This window comes from Schistocerca serialis, chromosome 10, assembly GCF_023864345.2.
Source record: "Schistocerca serialis cubense isolate TAMUIC-IGC-003099 chromosome 10, iqSchSeri2.2, whole genome shotgun sequence".
Lineage (NCBI taxonomy): Eukaryota > Metazoa > Arthropoda > Insecta > Orthoptera > Acrididae > Schistocerca > Schistocerca serialis.
This window is the reverse complement of record NC_064647.1, coordinates 234,662,067-234,684,669: the sequence shown is the minus strand read 5'-3', so window position 1 is coordinate 234,684,669 and position 22,603 is coordinate 234,662,067. Positions and strand designations below refer to the sequence as shown.

Sequence of the window (22,603 nt, the reverse complement as noted above, 5' to 3'; positions counted from 1 at the left end):
TGCACGATCCGTTACAGCCATGCGGATAAGATGCCTGTCATCTCGACTGCTAGTGATACGAGGCCGTTGGGATCCAGCACGGCGTTCCGTATTACCCTCCTGAAGCCACCGATTCCATATTCTGCTAACAGTCATTGGATCTCGACCAACGCGAGCAGCAATGTCGCGATACGATAAACCGCAATCGCGATAGGTTACAATCCGAACTTTATCAAAGTCGGAAACGCGATGGTACGCATTTCTCCTCCTTACACGCTTCACCAGGCAACGCCGGTCAACTGCTCTTTGTGTATGATAAATCGATTGGAAACTTTCCTCGTGTGAGCACGTTGTAGGTGTCGCCAACCTTGTGTGAATTCTCTGAAAAGCTAATCATTTGCATATCACAGCATCTTCCTCCTTGCCGGTTAAATTTCGCGTCTGTAGCACGCCATCTTTGTGGTGTAGCAATTTTAATGGCCAGTAGTGTAATTTTTTCCAAGTCATTCACATGCTTGGCAATATCTGAGATACCTGTTTCTATGTCGTCCATATGGGAGAGTGTGCGACGGTCAAACGTTAGTATATTTTTACAATCCTCATGCTCCTCAAGCTACAATGCTAACAGGAAATGAGCATATCCACAAAAAGTCAGCATGAATGAATTTTATAGAACTTCTGAACTCGCGACTTGAAACCACTTCACACATCATATTACAAAGTAGCATGCAAGGGAAGGCAACAAGAAAAGGTCGCCCTCATAATAAAGCGGAAACCACATTCCAGAAAGCGAATAGGCGGCTGCCTGCGACGTAGGCAGCCCGCGCCACAGCCGTGCACGTCCTGTGCTCTGATGACCCGGCGAAAGTCCGCTGCCGCTCAGTCTGTGTCAGTGAGTCGGTGGAAAGGTTGTATTTACTTATTGAAGTAATTCATTGTTCTGTCTTTGATAGTAATCGATTCTTTTATTTTTGAGAATTCTGACAGCAGGGAAATGGACCGATAGTTTTGTATATTTTCTGCATTACCTCTTTTTAGTGGAGACACAACTCTTGCCTTGTTAAATACTCTGGAAAAATCCCAGATCGAAGTTGTTCTGGCGTCACTACAAGCGCCGGAACGAATAGGAAGAACGAAAGACTAAAGAAGGCAGTGAGGCGACGTCAGCCAGTAGTCCGCTGACAAGAACCGTGCCACGAGAGGAGCGGCCTCTGCAAGCAGTGAATATAGGCGCCGCTCCCGCCAGATTCTGCCGCTCAGGTCGGCTCCGTATAAGGACATCAGTGGGCAGAATAGGCATAGTTGCAGATCCGTTATTAGCGACGTGTGTAAAACTTGCAGCGACATTGCATAGCCAAGAATATTAGTCTTTGCATGTCGCCCATAGTTTGCGGCTACTCTTTGTAAATCTCCAAGTTAGGTATTGCTAATCTGCTTTATGGACATAAAACTACCTTACTAATGTTATTTGCTTGAACTGTCATATAGCAATCCGAGAACGCTGCATCCCTTAGGCACTCCATACGAGACGAGTGGGCGAGACACAACAGAAATGACTTCTGCCTGACGTTTGTTAACGGAGCTTGTATACCCAGTACGAATTGTTTCAGTATACATGGTGGTACCTCTTCTCACCTAACTAATATTTTATTTTTTAGGGTTTGTACGGTTTTATTGACTTCGTGCTCTGAAATTACACTACTGGCCATTAAAATTGCTACACCAAGAAGAAAGGCAGATGATAAACGGCTATTCATTGGACAAATATATTATACTAGACCTGACATTTGATTACATTTTCACCCAATTTGGGTCCATAGATCCTGAGAAATCAGTACCCAGAACAACCACCTCTGACCGTAACAAAAGCCTTGATACGCCTGGGCATTGAGTCAAACAGAGCTTGGATGGCGTGAACAGGTACAGCTGCCCATGCAGCTCAACACGATACCACAGTTTATCAAGAGTAGTGACTGGCGTATTGTGAAGAGACAGTTGCTCAGCCACCATTGACCAGACGTTTTCAATTGGTGAGAGATCTGGAGAATGTGTTGGCCAGGGCAGCAGTCGAACATTTTCTGTATCCCGAAAGGTCCGTACAGGACCTGCAACATGCGCTCGTGCATTATCCTGCTGAAATGTAGGGTTTCGCAGGGATCGAATGAAGGGTAGAGCCACGGGTCGTAACACATCTGAAATGTAGCGTCCAAAGTGCCGTCAATGCGAACAATAGGTGACCGAGACGTGTAACCAATGGCACCCTAGACCATCACGCCCGGTGATACGCCAGTATGGCGATGACGAATACACGCTTCCAATGTGCATTCACCGCGATGTCGCCAAACACGCATGCGACCATCACGATGCTGTACACAGAACCTGGATTCATCCGAAAAAATGACGTTTCGCCATTCGTGCACCCAGGTTCGTCGTTGAGTACACGATCGCAGGCGCTCCTGTCTGTGATGCAGCGTCAAGGGTAGCCACAGCCATGGTCTCCGAGCTGATAGTCCATGCTGCTGCAAACATCGTCGAACTGTTCGTGCAGATGGTTGTTGTCTTGCCAACGTCCCCATCTGTTGACTCAGGGATCGAGACGTGGCTGCACGATCCGTTACAGCAATGCGGATAAGATGCCTGTCATCTCGACTGCTAGTGATACGAGGCCGTTGGGATCCAGCACGGCGTTCCGTATTACCCTCCTGAAGCCACCGATTCCATATTCTGCTAACAGTCACTGGATCTCGGCCAACGTGAGCAGCAATGTCGCGATACGATAAACCGCAATCACGATCGACTACAATCCGACCTTTATCAAAGTCGGAAACGTGGTGGTACGCATTTCTCCTCCTTACACGAGGTATCATAACAACGTTTCACCAGGATACGCCAGTCAACTGCTGTTTGTGTATGAGAAATCGGTTGGAAAGTTTACTCATGTCAGCACGTTGTAGGTGTCGACACCGTCTCCACCGGCGCCAACCTTGTGTGAATGCTCTGAAAAGCTAATGATTTGCGTATCACACCATCTTCATCCTGTCGGTTAAATTTCGCATCTGTAGCACGTCATATTCGTGGTGTCGGAATTTTAATGGCCAGTAGTGTAGCAATAACATAATTTTATTTAGTGCATAGTTATTTACAGGTTCTATATTTGTTTTGGGAAGTTTTGTTGTAATTTCTCTGCAATACTTCAAAATCCTCATTCACCTTTTATCTCTCAGCTTTTCTTGGCGTGGTTAATTAATGGTGTGCTTCCCCGATGTTCTTCCGAGTAGTTCCTTCCATTTTATGCACGAAAGTTCTATGACAGACCCAGGCGCGTTCTTCAGGTGCTGCGAGATTTGCTGTTGTCTGTTCTCGCGGCTGGATTCTACCCAGGGTACACATAACAACAAAACTATCAGCACCTCAACATGGTGACTGGATCTGCCGTAGAAATTTTGTGCGTAATGTGGAAGCAGCTACTCGGAAGAACGCCACTAAGCACATCGTTAGTCATTCGCATAATTTCTCGATGCTGTGAATCAGTTGTTACTTGATCCCCCTCCATTATCAGTACCTTGCTACGCTTCTGTTTTGTCTCCCCTTGCTTTCTGTTAATGACATTTTATTCTCTACACTGTATATTATTTTATTATTAAACGACTTTTTGCAGAAATCAGAAGGCTCCCACAAATATTTTTGTGGCTATAACAGATATTTTAGAACTCTGGCTCTTATTATGACTATTTTTGATAGAACTGACGTACACTCATGTTCAGAAAAAAAACAGAACACCGTGAACGACTAGAGACAGGAAGTTCATATTTACAGGAATGTGCATTAGTATGTTCTGTAGAAGTGATTAGCATTTCAGTCACCTCGGTTCGGCATGTGACCTCCCACCCAGAGTCCTCCATAGACCCTCAAACTTGTTCCACGCGTGATGGCATCGATGGGTATTAGGCGCGAATGGCGTCCTATGATGCAGACACCCGTGCTGCATTCACCTGGTTCCAAAGTTCATCTGTGGTGGTTGGCACAGGATCACAGCACCGCACGGGTCGCCTCACCATATCCGACACATTTTCGATTGGCGACAAGTCTGGTCATCTGGCGGTCCAGGGCGAAAGCCTGACATCCTGTGACACCAAGAAGGCACGTGATCGTGCAGCAACATGTGGTCGTGCATTGTCTTGCTGAAAAATGGCGTCTGGGGTGCTGCACAGAAAGGGTATGGCTTCGGGTCGCAGGACGTCACTCACGTAGGTCACACTGCGCTGGCCACGCACCACCTGTGATTTCCGGTTGTGTACAACAGCACCCCACACCGTAAGGCCTTCAGTTGGCGCTGTACGTGCCAATGCAATCACCGTGACGCCGCTCCCCCTGACTGCAGCGAACCGAAATGCGGCCATAATTTTCAGGCAAACGGAACATGCATTCGTCTGAAAACACTCTCTGATGGCTTTCTGTCCCCAGTGACATCGTTCTATACATCTATCATGTTTGTGAACGTTCATCAAAGGTAGGCAGAGAAGTGGATGACGTACAAATAACCTCTTCTGTAATAAATGGTGACAGACTGTCACCCCTGATAGTGTACATGTTACACAGTTGCACTAGACACGTGGAGCATTCATATCTGTCCTGCAATGCCATTCGGATGAGGTGTCGATCTTCTTAGAAGGTGGTCAAAGTGGTGCGACCTGACCCATCTCGTCACGTTCTGTGGCCTTCTGTCAACCATTCTGCATACACCCGTTGCACTGCAGAAACACTTCGTCCCACGCGAGTAACCATTTCTCGCGTGGATGCATCACATTCCCTCATGCCAATAATGCGCCCTCTTTCAAACTCACTGATTTGATGTTCAAAATGTTCAAATGTGTGTGAAATCTTATGGGACTTAACTGCTAAGGTCATAAATCCCTAAGCTCACACACTACTTAACCAAAACTATCCTAAGGACAAATACACACACCCATGCCCGAGGGAGGATTCGAACCTCCGCCGGGACCATCCGCACAGTCCAAGACTGCAGCGCCTCTGACCGCTCGGCTAATCCCACGCGGCACTGATTTGATGGTACGGTTCGCGCACGTCTGCTCAACTCACGATGATCCACTACCTTCGGTTTATAGCGACAGCTAGAGCCGCAGCCACATTTTGCCCGTAGGTGGTATTGCAGCGCGATGTCGCTATTGACCTTGAACCAGTGGGCCTTCATGGATAAATGCTAATTATTTCCGCAGAACAGGCTAACGCACATGTCCTGTGAATGTTGTTGTGGGCTTTATTCCTGAGACTGGTTTGATGCAGCTCTCCATCCTACTCTATCCTGTGCAAGCTTCTTCATCTCCCAGTTCGTAATGCAGCCTACATCCTTCTGAATCTGCCTAGCGTATTCATCTCTTGGTCTCCCTCTACGATTTTACCCTCCGCGCTGCCCTCCAGTACTAAATTTGTCACCGCTTGATGTCTCAGAACATGTCCTACCAACCGATCCCTTCTTCTAGTCAAGTTGTGCCACAAACTCCTCTTCTCCCTAATTCCATTCAATACCTCTTCATTAGTTATGTGATCTAGCCATCTAATCTTCAGCATTCTTCTGTAGCACCACATTTCGAAAGTTTCTATTCTCTTCTTGTCCAAACTATTTATCGTCCATGTTTCACTTCCATACATGGCTACACTCAATACAAATACTCTCAGAAACGACTTCCTGACACTTAAATCTATACTCGATGATAACAAATTTCTCTTCTTCACAAAGGCTTTCCTTCCCATTGCCAGTCTACATTTTATATCCTCTCTACTTCTACCATCATCAGTTATTTTGCTCCCCAAATAGCAAAACTCCTTTACTACTTTAAGTGTCTCATTTCCTAATCTAATTCCCTCAGCATCACACGACTTATTCCACTACATTCCATTATCTTTGTTTTGCTTTTGTTGATGTTCATCTTATATCCTCCTTTCAAGACACTATCCGTTCCGTTCAACTGCTCTTCCAAGTCCTTTGCTGTCTCTGACAGAATTATGTTGTCATCGGCAAACCTCAAAGTTTTTATTTCTTCTCCATGGATTTTAATACCTACTCCGAATTTTTCTTTTGTTTCCTTCATTGCTTGCTCAATATTCAGATTGAATAACATCGGGGAGAGGCTACAACCCTGCCTCACTCCCTTCCCAACCACTGCTTCCCTTTTATGTCCCTAGACTCCTATAACTGCCATCTGGTTTCTGTACAAATTGTAAATATCCTTTCGCTCCTTGTATTTTACCCCTGCCATCTTAAGAATTTGAAAGAGAGTATTCCAGTCACCATTGTCAAAAGCTGTCTCTAAGTCTACAAATGCGAGAAACGGTTTGCCTTTTCTTAATCTAGCTTCTATCTCTAGTCATTCAAGGTGTTCTGTTTTTTTTTCTGAACATGAGTGTACGTTATGGAATGGGAGGTCGTTACAGAACGGGTGAGTTACGAATCGGAAACGGACTCCCGCGGAAGTGATGGCCCGCACAGGGGCAGGTCAAACTTGGGACGAGTTCCTAATCCCTACTGCCATCCATCTCTTGTTGTGAAACATTGCTACTGATGTGGGTACATTTGAAAATGTCTTTCAAAATTTCACTTTAAATAGTGTTGAGTACTTAGAGAATTTTACATTTACATTGGTTTTTCTATACACTTTATGCCACCTTTTGATTGCTAGCTCTCTTGAAAATTCGTCTCCCTTGATTTCTGAACAATATCTTTTGTATCTGTTCAGTTTATTTATTATTATTATTTGGCAGAAACGGCCCAAGTGTGCTACCTTTTACAAAAAATGATTCAAATGGCTCTGAGCACTATGCGACTTAACTTCTGAGGTCATCAGTCGCCTGGGACTTAGAACTAATTAAACCTAACTAACCTAACTAACCTAAGGACATCACACACATCCATGCCCGAGGCAGGATTCGAACCGGCGACCGTAGCAGTCGCTCGGCTCCAGACTGTAGCGCCTAGAACCGCACGGGCACTCCGGCCGGCTTACCTTTTACATCTACATCACTGTTTTCCGTGTCATGTCTGTGGCCACATGTTCGATTGGCAGCGCAAGTCATTTTAGTTTCCCACGTTGCACTACTGGAGAACAGGAAAACGCCAAAACCGAAAAGAATATTTATGAGAGCTACTATTCTAATGCGTAATGTGCGTGGTGACAATTATTGAACTGTATGAAATAAAATCGTCGTAACTTCTTTACGTTAGGACGTTCAAAATGCACAGCTGGCCGTGGGGTATGATGGGAATTAGTACGCGCATGCGCACTCAGTGTTCTCGGCCATTTCCGTTTGAAAATGTCACGGTACTGCGTGCCTCAGCGTATAGCGCTTGTGAAGGCCTATTGTGCGAGCAAAAACAACCCAACTACGGCTCAAAGGAAGTTTGCGACCGAGTTCAAGCTGAAGACAACCGGTCCAAGTGTGCTAAAAATCAAAAATTTGATTCACAAATTTGAGAGAATGCATAGTGTTCCTGCTGACAATGTTCGCAACGTCATTCGTCCAAAAAGGGTGACAACGACTGAAAACATCGAGAAGACACGCGCTGCGTTTCAAACCAGCAACAGGAAATCGATCAGACGAGCTGTACAACAGGTAGCAATCAACCGGGACACACTGTGACAAATTGTTGTTGAACACCTGCATTTCTTCCCGTACAAAAATCAAATGCATCAGCTATTAAGTCCCAGGGCCATGGAACAGCGGTAATGTTCCGTCACCACTATTGTTCACAGAATTGGCGAACACGACGTTGATGTGAATGTGGTTTGTTTTAGCGACGAAGCCCACTTTCATTTAGATGGGTTGGTCAATAAGCAAAATTGGCGCATTTTAGGGAATGAGAGCCGCATTTCACGATCGAGAAGTCTCACCGTCAACAAGTGACTGTGTGGTGTGCGATGTCCAGTCACGGAATGATAGGTACGATATTCCTTGATGGCACGGTGACTACCGAATGGTACGCGAAGGATTTGGAAGGTGATTTCATCCCCATTATCCAAAGTGACGGTGACTTCGACAATATATGCTTCAGACAAGACGGAGCTCGACGCCATCAAAGCAGGAGTGTGTCTGATGTCATGGAGGAACACTTTGGGGACCGCTTTCTGGCTCTGGGGTACCCAGAGGCCACTGGCATAGACCCGCATTGGCCGCCATTTTCTCCGGATCTGAACGCATGCTACTCTTCTTTTTAGGGCTATATTATAAACAAGGTGCACAGCAGTAACCCCAAAAACCATTGCTGAGCTGAAAACAGCCATTCAGGAGGTCATCGACAGCATCGATGTTCCGACACTTCATCGGGTCATCCAGGATTTCGCTATTCGTATGCGCCACATCATCGCCAATGATGACAGGCATATAGAGCGTGTCATAACTTAAATCTGAATATCTGTAGTGACGTTTACATCATGAATGAAGTGTGAGCACTCCGTAGTTTGTAACTAATTTACCTTTTTTTCACATAGTTCACTAATTGTCACCCTGTGTGTGTCTGCACACAGAATTATGTTAACTGTGATTGTCGAGACGTTATCTAGGAGTTCTATTAAATAATTGATAAAAGTGTCTACATTGCAACTGGACGAACAGTTCTCACACACATACTTAATTTCTTGTTTCTGTTAATTCAACAGCTAATATTTAAAAGTGTTTCTCTTCACCTTCTATTCTTAAGTAATGTCTTGATTTAAACCGCATGCCTTTTCTGATGTAAATGCATTATCGTCCACTCTGAAGAAATCCTCCAGTAAGAGCTGAGACGTTTCTTTAAGTTTTAAAACGGTGTACGTGTTAAATTTCAGATGCTCCTGTGTAATGATTAGAAATTACGAACTTGCTTCTCTTTATTTCCCTCTCGATATCTTATTTCTTCTACATCTACCCCTGCACCTACATCTACAACTGTAGTCTGCGAACCTCTGTCAAGTGTATGGTGAAGGGTATCTGCTGCTGTACCAGTTGTTAGGGCTTTTTTCCGCTTCCTCTAGTGTATGGAACGCGGGAAAGATGATTGTTTAAATTCCTCTGTGCGTGCTGTAATTAATCTAATCTTACCCTCAGGATCCTTATATGACCGATATATAGGGGTTTGTAGCGTATTCCTAGAGTCTTAATTTAAAGACAGTTCTTGAAATTTTGTTAGCAGATTTTTTCGGGGTGGTTTCCTTCTATCTTTTCTTCTGTTCGTAGACCTCGTCTCCTAAACTTCCCATACAGAAACTGTCTCCAATAAAAAATCGTCTGCAACCAACGGTGTAGGTCCAGTGTGTCTAGCATGCAGATACAGTACTGGCCATTAAAATTGCAACAACACGAAGATGACGTGCTACAGACGCGAAATTTAATCGTCAGGAAGAAGACGCTGTGATATGCAAATGATAAGCTTTTCAGAGCATTCGCACAAGGTTGGCGCCGGTGGCGACACCTACGACGTGCTGACATGAGGAAAGTTTCCAACCGATTTGTCATATACAAACAGCAGTTGACCGGCGTTGCCTGGTGAAACGTTGTTGTGATGACTTGTGTAAGGCGGAGAAATGCGTACCATCATGTTTCCGACTTTGATAAAGGTCGGATTGTAGGCTATCCCGATTGCGTTTTATCGTATCGCGACATTGCTGCTCGCGTTGGCCGAGATCCAGTGACTGTTAGCAAAATATGCATTCGGTGGGTTCAGGAGGGTAATACGGAACGCCGTGCTGGATCCCAACGGCCTCGTATCACTAGCAGTCGAGATGACAGGCATCTTATCGGCATGGCTCTAACGGATCGTGCAGCAACGTCTCGAACCCTGAGTAGACAGATGGGGACGTTTGCAAGACAACAACCATCTGCACGAACAGTTCGACGACGTTTGCAGCAGCATGGACTATCAGCTCGAATACCATGGCTGCGGTTATCCTTGACGCTGCATCACAGACAGGAGCGCCTGCGATGGTGTACTCAACGACGAACCTAAGTGCATGAATGGCAAAACGTCATTTTTTTGAATGAATCCAGGTTCTGTTTACAGCATCATGATGGTGGCATCCGTGTTTGGCGACATCGCGGTGAACACACATTGGAAGCGTGTATTCGTCATCGCCATACTGGCGTATCATCCGGCGTGATTGTATGGGGTGCCATTGGTTACACGTCTCGGTCACCTCTTGTTCGCATTGACGGCACTTTGAACATTGGACGTTACATTTCAGATGTGTTACGACCAGTTGCTCTACCCCTTATTCGATCCCTGCGAAACCCTACATTTCAGCAGGATAATGCACGACCGCGTGTTGCAGGTCCTGTACGGTCCTTTCTGGATACAGAAAATGTTCAACTGCTGGCCAGCACATTCTCCAGATCTCTCGTCAATTGAAAACGTCTGGTCAATGGTGGCCGAGTAACTGGCTCGTCACAATACGCTAGTCACTACTCTTGATGAACTGTGGTAACCTGTTGAAACTGCATGGGCAGCTGTACCTGTACACGCCATCCAGGCTCTGTTTGACTCAATGCCCAGGCGTATCAAGGCCGTTATTACGGCCAGAGGTGGTTGTCCTGGGTACTCATTTTTCAGGATCTATGCACCCAAATTGTGTGAAAATGTAATCACATGTCAGTTCTAGTATAATATATTTGTCCAATGAATACCCATTTATCATCTGCATTTCTTCTTGGTGCAGCAATTTAGTGGCCAGTAGTGTAGGTTGGCTGCAGGCCCTCTGCTGGACTTCCAATCAACATACAGCCATCACTGGCGCCAGCGTTCATCAGAAAAGAAACTGGTACCCTCCCTGCCCCCAGTGAGCTCTCTCTTGGCACCACTGAAGTCGCAAATGGCGGTGGTTTGGGGTCAGAGGAATGCAGACTACAGAGCTTCTTGGTCGGTGCTGTCCTTGAAGTAACAGATTTCTAACAGTTCGTTGTGTCATTGTGGTATCAACTGCAGCTCAAATTGCTGCTGTAGATGCAGTACGAAGCGCCAGAGCCATACGCTAAACACGACAGTCTTCCCACTCAATATTGTCACACGGCTGTACAGAACCTGGTCTTCTTGCGACCTTATGCTCTCGTGACTACTACTGCTAGCAATCGTGTACAGTGACTACATTGATGCCAGGTCTTTCTGCAATACTGGAGAAGCAACATCCAGCTTCTCACAGCCCTATTACACGACCTTGTTCAAACTCAGTCAGGTGAAAATAATGGTGTCTTTGTGCCTCAGAGGCATTTTTGAGCAGTATCAGCTCACGATACCCTATCTCAAAGATAACTAACGCCCACGACCATACAGTGCCTGTCTAAAGGAAAGCTGATTTGCATAACACTGGTTCCCGTCAGATCACTAAAGTTAAGTGCTGTCGGGCTTGGCTAGCACTTGACTGGGTCACCGTCGGGGTTTTCCGAGTACTGTTCACAAGCGGGATGCACTCAGCCCTTGTGAGGCCAATGGAGGAGCTACTTGATTGAGAATAGCGACACTGGTCACGGAAACTGACAATGGCCAGGAGATCGGTGCGCTGACATGTTCTTCCGTATCCGCCTTAGGTCTGAGGGTGACACGGCGGCCGGTCGGTACTGTCGGGCGTTCAGTTCGAGCGGTGTTTGTTTGTTTGTTTAGTGGCGCTACCAGTGCCTCTTTTGCAACTGGTGCAAAATTGGAGTAGTCATCATCCTTCCGATGCAGAAATACGCCTAGCAACTTTCGTTTATGTCGCACAATTCCTTCCTGGTGCTGTGATTTTTTCCACCAGTTTATATACCGAAAGGTTAGCTCTCACAGTTTAGGTTGGCAACAATGAAACAAGAAATAGAAAGTTGCTGCTGTTCATCTCTCAAGCTAGTATTCAAAATGGTGGCATCCGCGACAGAAAAAGAATGCGCAGAAACATCAGAAATAATCATTGTTGAGAGACTTTTCAGACCAAATTTGCTAGAGTGGCACCACAACGATACAACACTGCTAGAGGGGCAAAGCATTTCGAGGAGACAGGATGCATATGCAAGAGGAAAACAACTGGAGGCAATCCATTGAGAATGAAGCGGTGGAAAACATTCGTATGATCTACGAAAGAAGTTGCAGAAATTCCACGAATCATGCCAGCAGAGAAGCTCTAAATACAGAAAAATGTAAGTTAATGCAGATCAGTAGGGGGAAAAGAAACCTGTAAGGCTCTAACACGGCATTTGCAGTCTGCTGTCTGGGCGTAACGTTGCAAAGCGATAAAAAGTTGAAGGAGAATGTAAGGATTGTAGTGGGGAAGGCGAACAGTCCATTTTGTTTTATGGAGAGAAATTAAGGAAAGTGTGGTTCGTCTGTAGAAGAGACAGCACGTAGGACACTAGTGCGACCTATTCTTGAGTACTGTTAGATTGTTTGGGATCCACACTAGGTCTGTGTAAAGGAAACATCAAAAGCCAGGCTACTAGATTTGTTACCAGTAGGTTCGGATAACGTCCAAGTATTATGGAAATGCTTTGGGAGCTCAAATGCGAGTTCCTGGAGGGAAGACGACGTACTTTACCAGTAACATTACTGAAAAAATTTAGAGAGCCAGCATTTGAAGCTGACTGCACAAACATTCTACTGCCACCAACCACTGTACGGTGGATTGCAGAGAATATATGTACATGCAGAAGTTAATTTGTCGCAGTTAACAGTGTAGCATCTGTTGTGCAAATGTCTTCAGTTCAAGAGTTACAAAATTCAAATGTTGCAGTTGCCAAAACTTGATGGTAAATCGCAATGAAGCCAATTTTCCTTGATTTTCGAGCACAGATGGAAGTGGAAGGTTTAACAGGAAGACTTGTGTTCTCTGAGAAAGTCACATTTCATTAAAGTGGCCAAGTGAGAAAGTATAATTTGAGAACGTGGGGTACACAAGACATACGTGCCTCCCTGTACTATGAACGCGATTCTCCAAAACTTGATGTTTTCTGTGCCATAACCAACCACAGGATCTTTGGTCCATTCTCCTCCTTCAGAAGTTATTGTTACAAGAATAACCTATCTTGCATGCTTTCTTTCTGGTTGTTGCTTCAATTGACAGAAGAGGTAGCCAACTTCATTTTGCAGCAGGACAGACCGCTGCCACAACGGCATAACTTCATGCACTGTTTCCTCAACGAACTGTGTTCCACGGTGCTGGATCGGTCGTGCTGGGTCAAATGATGGGCCCTTCACGTCGTGCCCCCACCCCTGTTCCCAGGTGTGTATTGCTGTCACATGGCTTCTGCCACCTCAGTGGCGCCACTAAATCCCAAATTTCGAGATCCCGCACTGCTGCACCTGGGCTTTCGCCAGAGAGCCTGCGCACAGAGGCAACAGCTGACAGGAGTGTCTTTTCCCCCACCACCACTTACAGAAACAGGCGTTTCCGCCAGACTTTCCCCAGCTGTAGACGACGCCATTCTCGAGTGTGTGCGATAACTGAGGGGTGGTAACAGTGCCTAAGTTAGTGTGTCATTTGCTGCTTCAGTCTATGTACAATGTTATCTAATGAGGTTTCCCGACGATAGTGCGTGAACACATTTTGGTGAGTTGGCATCGCATCACTTTTTGCAGATAACTTTCAGGCGCCTCATTCACCAAAAAGTGCTGGTGGTGTACCTGCCAGCATCGCTCGAATGTACAGATGCCTATTTTAACTTGTGCAACATGTCGTAGCAGGCCCCTCCCTCCGATACTGGCGACAGTAAATTATGCGTGAGACTACAAAATTTTGTTATGCAAGTTATTAACTGTTTCTCGCCCACGTCTGGCAACCACATGGTTCCCGATTCCTCACTTTCCCAATGCACAAGGTTTTCATTTCGCCCTCCACATACATCAGTGCCCGGTCATAGTACTCACGTACATCCAACTGTGTTTCTCCTGTCCTATGCAGGTCGGAAGTTAAAGTGTGTGTCAATGGTTTGACTTCTTGTCTGGAACTTAATTTTATACCTCGATTGGAGGAACTAAGAATTGGATCTCAACTGTAATGAACAGACTGCTAAACAATTTTGTAAGTAGTTTTTAATAATGTGTAATTTGTGGATAAATAAATAAACGTGTGCCTCAAATTCTAAACTTGTGCACGTTTCTAAAACATGCATTCTGTTCCAATGCACTCCTGCCAACTTTCTCTTTTAAATTTAGTTGTAATGTGCACTTTGTGGTGGGAACGGAGAGCACAGCACGCATACCCACATACTGTTTCTTGGTATACCACATTACAGCTGGCACCTCATGGCATTTGACTTTAGAATACGTTGCGAGACTGTGCAATAGGTGGGTGCCAGAGATACTGGAGAGTAGTTTTGTGAATAACTTGTGCAGATGACGTGGCCGCAAGTGACTCTGAGCTGGCAGAGGCGGTGCGTCAGGGTCTGGAGAGGGGCGGCCGGCTGGCGGCGAGGCTGAGGGAGCGGGAGGCGGCGGCGGCGCAGAGGCAGCGGGTGGCGCGGGGCTCCCCCGAGTACCACCACTACCTCACCAACGTCGCCAGCGACGGGCAGAGGGCGCGCGTGGCCGACACCCTGCGGGACCTGGCCGACACCAGCGCGCTCTCCAGACAGCTCTCCCGCCAGTGAGTACCGCGCGGTTCGAGCCCCTCACGAGTTCACCTCAAATACTCTGATCGGCCAGAACATTATGACCGACTACCTAACAGCCAGTACGTCCACCTTCGGCACGGATAACGGCAACGATGCGTCGTGGCACAGGAGCGACGAGGCCTCGGTAGCTCGCCGGAGGGACTTGGCACCGCATCTGCACACGCGAGTCACCCGATTCCCCTATTCTGCGGAGTGGGGCAATGAGCTCTGACGCCACTTCCAATCACCTCCCAGATGCATTTGACCAGGTACATAACTGAAAAGTTGGGAGGCCACTGTGTTCCTCAAACTACTCCGTCACACTCCCGGCATTGAGACACGGTGCATTATTTTGTTGAAAAATGCAACTGCCATCGGGAAACATTATCCCCACGAAAGGAAGTACGCAGTCTGCAAACAGTGTACAGTACTCCTCGGCTGTCACGATGCCTCGCACCGGCTCCACTAGACCCGTGAATGCCCACATCAATCTTTCCTAGGGCATAACGGAACCGTCACCAGTATGGATGTCTAGGAGCTGTTTCCCTGGAAGATGACGGATTCACACTCTCTCATAGGCACGATGAAGAAGGTATCGAGATTCGTCAGAATGTACTGCTCTGCCACTGCGCCAGCATCCAGTGACTATGGTCAAATGAGCATTTCAGTCTCAACTGCCGATGTCACGTGGCTAACATTCGCACACGCACGGGTCGTTGGCTGCAGAGGCCCACAGTTAGGAGTGTTTCGTGCACCGTGTGTCAAAACACCCTGTACTCTGTCCAGTACTAAAGTCTGATATTAGTTCCACCACATTTCGCTGCCTGACCTGTTTTATAAGTCTGTCCGGTATACGGGGTCCGACATCTGTAACGGGGGGTGGCTGTCCAACCCCACGACGTCTGGATGTTGTTTCACCTTAGTTTTGCTATATGTTGAGGAAACTCACCACACCACACCTCAAATACCTGACAAGTCATGCAGTTTCCGAAATGCTCGTGCCGAGCCTCTGGGCTATCAATGTCTGCGCTCAGTCAAACTTATACAGAGGAGCACCTTCCCCATTCTACACACGGACTGCACTCTCACTGGTACTGCATGCGCCGTGCGTGTCTGACTAGTAATCATTCCTCTCCAGGTGACGCTGCTGTCACCTGGATGGGTTTATATCAACAGTACTTTGGTGGCCATAATGTACTGGCTGATGAGGGCAAGTTCACCGAACAAAATGTTAAACTTTCATGGCCGGAAATATCACAGTTAATAATATGTTCCGGGTTATTACGTCGTGGTCTAGATAAGATTATTTTTTCATTCCATAGATCCGTGCTGAGGAGATCCTCGTGGATGTGGAAGTTGTCTTTTTTTTTTTTTTGAAAGCTGAAATAACAATACTATTAGTTTGAGTATATACAATACATCATTTGTTTCTATTAAAAAATTCGGCAGTGGAGTAGAAGGAGTTGGCCACTAGTAAGTCTTTCAGGCTCCTTTTAAACTGATCTTTATTTGTAACTAAATTTTTTATGTTTACTGGCAAATTATTGAAGATGAGTGTTCCTGAGTAGTGGACCCCTTTTTGAACTAAAGTAAGTGCTTTTAAGTCCTTGTGCAGATCATTTTTGTTCCTGGTATTGTGCATTATTCAGGAACACACATTTTCAATAACTTGCCAGCAGCCATAAAAAGCTTAACAACCAATGAACTTCAGTTTAAGAGAAGCCTAAAGGATTTATTGATGGCCAACTCCTTCTACTCCATTGATGAATTTCTTGGTAAAACCAACTGATTTGTATATAAGTACAACATAACTTCTGCACAATTTCAGTGCAGTAATGTGTTCATTGAAAATTTGTGTGTGTGTGTGTGTGTGTGTGTGTGTGTGTGTGTGTATGTAAGTATAATCTAACTTCTGCACCATTTCAGTGCAGTAATGTGTTCATTGTAAATAAGTATTACAGTAGTTGTATTACATTTATATTACCTTATAAATAAATAAAAACTTTTTTATTTTAAATTCAGTGCATTAGTATTTGTAAAATGACTCTTAGTGTTCATTAAAAAATGACGATCATTCCACTTGGGACCTGTGGAATGGTACATTAGCTTATTTGTTTTAGTTGTAAATATTTGTCATGTATTGTTGTTTTTCTGACATGTTCCACATCCTGGAGGACCTCCTCACTATGGATCAATTGGAATGAAAGTAAATCTAATCTAATCCATGTATGAACTGAGCTGTTTCTTGGAAAAAGAGATATATTATTTAGGACAAATTTCATTAAGGAGTAAATATACTGAGAGGCAGTAGTTAGTATACCCAGTTCTTTGAAGAGGTTTCTACAGCACGTCCGTGAATTTACTCCACAGATAATACGTATTACACACTTTTGGACTCTCAAAACTTTTGTTTGACTTGAAGAGATACCCCAAAATATTATACCATATGACATTATGGAAAGAAAGTAGGCAAAGTATGCAAGATTTTTCATTTTTATGTCGCCTGTGTCTGCTAACACTCGAATTGGAAATACAGATTTGTTAAGGTGTTTCTGCAGTTCTGTGGTGTGCTCCTCCCAACTGAATGGATTCCGCATCTAAACCCAACGTTTCGTCCCATCTCCAGAGGACATTCTCATGGGGATCGTAGCTTCTTTGAGTGTCTGATTCACACCCTGGCTTGCTACTGACAGCACCAAAATTCCATTTACGTGTGCCTCCATGCAGTGGCGTGATGTCACACGTTTTGAATACCCAAGCACAATTGGCTATTGTCGACTGCTGTCGTTCGCTGTTGCTATGACCCTATGGTGGAAGACTGGTACACATCTTCTACATCACTGCAATCCAGATATCATTCAATTTGACACCCTCCTCCTTCCTATTGAAATTCCTGGGGTACTTTACAATCACTTTGGCCTCTCCATATAGTGTTTCATTACGGATGTTACTCAGTGCATAGCGAAAATCTTGATAAAACGGAACATCTCGGTAATCTACAAACACACCTCGAAGATAAAAGATAACCTAAAATTGGCAAAGGATGCTCTCCAACTGCTGGAAAAACCACAAATTTGTAAAATTCCGTGTAGTTGTGGGGAGGGGTACGTGGATACTACAAAAAGAACTGCCGAAAAGAGACTAGAAGAGCACAAGGGCAGATCTACAGGGTTAAGTGTGTGCCGAGAATACCAAATTTCAGGCATTATGTCTGACTACAGACAAAGCAGTAGCCGACAGCCTCCACTTGAAATGACAAAAGGTTTATGTAGAGTTGTTAGTGCTAATAGACAAGCAACGCTGCTTCGACTAACTGCAAAAATCAATGTGGAATGTACGATGAACGTATTCGTTAGGACAGCGAGGCAAAATTTGTCATCGATGGGCTATGGCAGCCGATGACCCGTGCGAGTGCCTCTGCTAACAGCGCGACATCACCTGCAGCACCTCTCCTGGGCCCGTGACATTTTCAGTTGGGCCTGGTCAGATGAACCCCTATTTCAGTTGGTAAGAGCTGATTTTAGGGTGACTGTGGTGCAGAAGTCACAAAGCCGTGGACCCAAATTGTCAGGGAGGCACTGTGCAAGCTGCTGGTGGCTCCATAATCGTGTGGTTTGTGTGTACATGGAATGGACTTGGTTCCACTGCACCAATCATTGACTGGAAATGACTGTGTTCGTCTACTTGGAGACTGTTTGCAGCCATTTGTGGACTTGACGTTTCCAAATAAAGATGGAATTTTAATGGTTGACGACGTGCCGTGTTACAGGCCACAATTGTTTGTGATTCTTTGAAGAACATTCTGGACAGTTTGACCAAATACTTTGGGAACCCAGATTGTCCGACACGGATCACATCGAACACTTATCGGATGTAATCGACAGATCAGTTCGTGCACAACATTCTTCATTGGGAACACTTTTGCAATTATAAACAGCTATAGGAGCAGCATGGCTCAATAGTTCTGCACAGAACTTCTGACGATATGTCAAATCCGTGCTACATCGACTTCTTGCACTACACTGGGCAGAGGAGGTCTGACATGATGTTAGGAAGAATCCCATGACTTTTGTCACCTCAGAGTAAGCAAGACTGTATCAGCGACAAAGTCCATCACAATTACACTGGTGTGGTCTGAAGATAATTAATTTTCAGGTGCAGACATTCAGATCTACAAATGTCTGTAAGCTCAAACCTGAAAACATGTTATATCTAAAAGGAGAACACTGTAAGCTGAACGCGGAGCCAAACAACACAGAAACTGCAGCATAGGCGACTTGGAGGAGTGCAGTGTGGTCCAACAAGTCACAAGTCACTTTGTTTCAAATAATACACGGCGTTGGCTGCACCGACAGCTGAATGAGTCATTTCACCTGAAGCATTTGAAGACTGTAGTTCAGGCCGGAGATGGCTTTTAATATTCTGGGGGTGTTTTTTGTGCCATGACTGAGGCCCTCCCATTCAGGTTACCGTAAACATGGAGGAGGGTGTTGATTTTAACATTCTTGGTCACCAAGTCATAATGATGAATATGTGTTTGACACTCCCTTCTTCTAATATGAAAACAGTCACATTCATAGGACTACATACATACATTTTTGAGGAACATTCAGTTACCCTATCACATCTTGATTCACCTGTTAAATCACCCAACATTAATGCCCAAGAAACTAACTGCAACTGTTTGTAATTGGGTGACTTGGAAGAGCATATCCAGGATCTGAGCTAATGGGATAGGAATGAGGGGATGACATAATAGTTTCCTTGGCAAATGGATAATTAATTTTGACATTTCACAACAGGATTCATGTGTGGCTTGTAAAGACCATTTTTATCAAGGACACAGATGACCTCCCACCCTACTCATTGTACATGTCTAAGCTGAGACATCCAACACATTTACCTCAAAAAATTGTGGAACTCTTTAAGGCACTATTTGCTAGTGTCAACAGTGCACCCAGCCAGGGACATTGTAGTGTTACTAACTTGGTTATTGAATGAAGTTTCTCAGTAACATCTTAACCTTGCAGTCTTTTCAGTCTCTTGTTGAGAACTATTTGTATTTGTCATTAAACTGAACATAACAGATTCCATAACAATGATTTGTAGTTGACTTACTTGCACATTTATTATTGTATACCCACACACATATGGGCAATAATCAGCTTATCTAATGAGTTCAATTCATTTCAACAAAGACCAGGCTATTACACACACATTTCCTAGTGTTGACTGTGACAGTTCTTTTCAGAAAACACTTCCATAATGAAGTACTGGCTTGTGTCTCTGCCTGATAAACCTTCACTCAAACAAAGTATGAAAAAAGATTAACAGTTGCAAATATTTCTCAAAGACAATCACTGGGTCTTTAAAAGTCCATCAGCATAAAAAATCATGGTGTCCACTGCAGCCTAGCTGTTCCACATGGGTTCACACTGAATAATTTGGCATCAAACAAATCATTAAGATTGAATCAAACAACAGAAAATTCAGGATGGAATAATGACAATTTCAGGGAAAGGACAAATTGCTACTGACCATATAGAGGAGATGTTGACTCACATACAGGTACAACATGACACTACTAAACAAGTAAGCTTTTGGCCAACAGGCCTTCTTCTGAAGTAGACAAAACAACACATTCACGCAAACACACACACACACACACACACACACACACACACACACACACACACACACACACACACACACAACCAATGTCTCTGGTTGCCAAGCAATTATGGGTAGTGGCAGAGGCAATCTGGGGGATATTCATCCCTGCCATAGCCTCCTCATTAGCTCCCACTACTCAAATTTCCACTCCCACCATCCATAGTTGCTCATATTCTGGCCTTTGTGTGTGTATGTATGAATGGGTATATACTGGGTGTATCAAAAAGAATTTTAAAAATCATAACTGTTAGGTTATTTGAGATACGTGCATCAAAAATGTACTGTTGGAAAGAGCAAACTCTAGAGTTTTACATGGTTCCCACTAGGTGGCAGCAGTGTGCACCCACTTTAGTTCTAACAAAACTGGTGTTGAGACAACAGGAAGTGTTTTGTGTTCTGTGTTTTGCACTATTGGGATCAGTAATAACTGTTCATTGTGACTTGCATACTAGGTGTGATGTGGATCCTCCTACAGCACAGAGCATTAGACAATGGCATGAACAATTCTGAGAAACAGGTCATTTGTGTAAAGGCAAATCACCAGGCCATCCCTGAGTGTCTGACACAGATGTCCAATGCATCTGCCATAGTTTCACAAAGAGTTCACAGAAATCCATTCACCATGCAGCTTGAGGGCTCAACATGGTCCCGATGTCCATCTGGCACGTGTTGCGTCAACATTAACACATGAAACCATACAAAATTCAGCCACTTCAGGCTCTTTGTGAAGGTGATAAACAACAACATGTGGACCTCTGTAACTTCCTTCTTGCAAGAGGGAGGATGACACTTTTCTTCCACGCTTATTAGTGTTTAGTGGCAAGGTGACATTCCATTTCAATGGAAAGATGAATTGTCATAATGTGCGAATATAGGGTATGGAACAACCACATAAAGTTGTACAACATGAGAGGGACTCTCCAAACTACTGCACTAACATATGCCATGCATCTCAAGGGGGGCACATTGAACACCTATGAAAATGTATGAAAAAAACCTTTTTGAATTTCCCATCCATCAAAAAATATGTATATGTTTATTAGTTTTAGAAATATAGATGTGACAAATCAGATGATCCTTTTTTATGCAACCTGTATTTTGTCTACTTCAGAAGAAGGACTTTTGGACAAAAGCTTATTTGTTTAGTGGTCTTTTTGCTGTGCCTGTCTGCAGCTCAACATCACCATCGTATAGTCAGTAACAGTCTAGTCTTTTCATAAAACTGTTAAGACTGAGTTTTATGCTTGGTACTTCACACAGTAATGAACTTTAAACAATGTACAACTATGTGGTGGCTTACCACATTCCAAGTAAGTTTCTTAGGTTTGTAATTTCAATAATTTATTAAATTTCTTAATTAGTGACTTATCTGGATGTTGAAATTTGCTGCCTGGTACAGAAAAATTAGGGCAGTGACCCTATGACTTATCTTAGACAAGAGGTTGAAGAAAATCAAACCTACATATCCTAGATGTGCAGACTTAGAGACAGCTTGTAACAGTGTTGAATGGAACACACTCTTTGAAATTCTGAATGTAGAATGATAACTTACAGGAAGCAAAAGGCTATTTAAAACTTGGAGGGAAACCACACTGTAGTTATAAGGGTCAAAAGATGTGGAAAGGAAGCAGTGGTTGAGAAGTATGTGAGATAGGTTTCTAGGCTACCCCCGAAATTATTCAATCTGTATTTTGTGTAAGCTGTGAAGAAAACAAAAATATTTACAAAAGGAATTAAAGTTCAGAGAGAAGAAATAAAAACTTTGAGGCTTCCCAGTGACATTTTCATTCTGTCAGGGAGAGTAGATAGTGCACGTAAAAGTGTTCATCAGTTGAATATCAATAAGACTAAAATGAAAGAAATGGGATGTAGTCATATGCTGAGAGAATTAAACTAGTAGATGAGTTTTGCTATCTGGGCAACAAAAAACTGCTGATATCCAAAGCAGGGCAGATAAAAAAGGCACAATAGCTATAGCATGGAAAGCAGTTCTTACAAATCTTTTGTAACATACATGTAAAAGTTCGGAAGTCTTTTTTTGGAGGTTCTTGTCTGAGGTGCAGCCTTGTATGGAAGTAAACATGGATGTTAGGCACTTCAGGCAATAAGAGAACAGAAGCTTCTGGAATGTGGTGTTACATAAGAATGCTGAAGATTAGATGATTAGATCAAATAACTAGAGAGAATGTACTAAACCGAATAATGGGAAAAGGAAATTTGTGACCCAGCTTATCCAAAAGAATGGGTTGGTTGATAGAACACATCCCAAGGCATCAATGAAATATCAGTTTGTTAATGAAAGGAAGTGTGAAAGGGGGCAGGAATTATTGATGAGGGAGATCTAGTTGTTGAA

At 44.2% G+C, this 22,603-nt stretch overlaps 1 protein-coding gene across 1 annotated transcript in view; it reads left to right on the top strand.

The window, feature by feature from the left end:
• Positions 1–22,603, top strand: part of LOC126425093 (peroxidase-like) — a 136,826-nt gene that overhangs the window by 24,209 nt on the left and 90,014 nt on the right. The window contains exon 3 of the mRNA XM_050088011.1: positions 14,321–14,570. Coding sequence (XP_049943968.1) covers positions 14,321–14,570 — 250 coding nt within the window. The remainder of the gene's footprint in view (positions 1–14,320; positions 14,571–22,603) is intronic.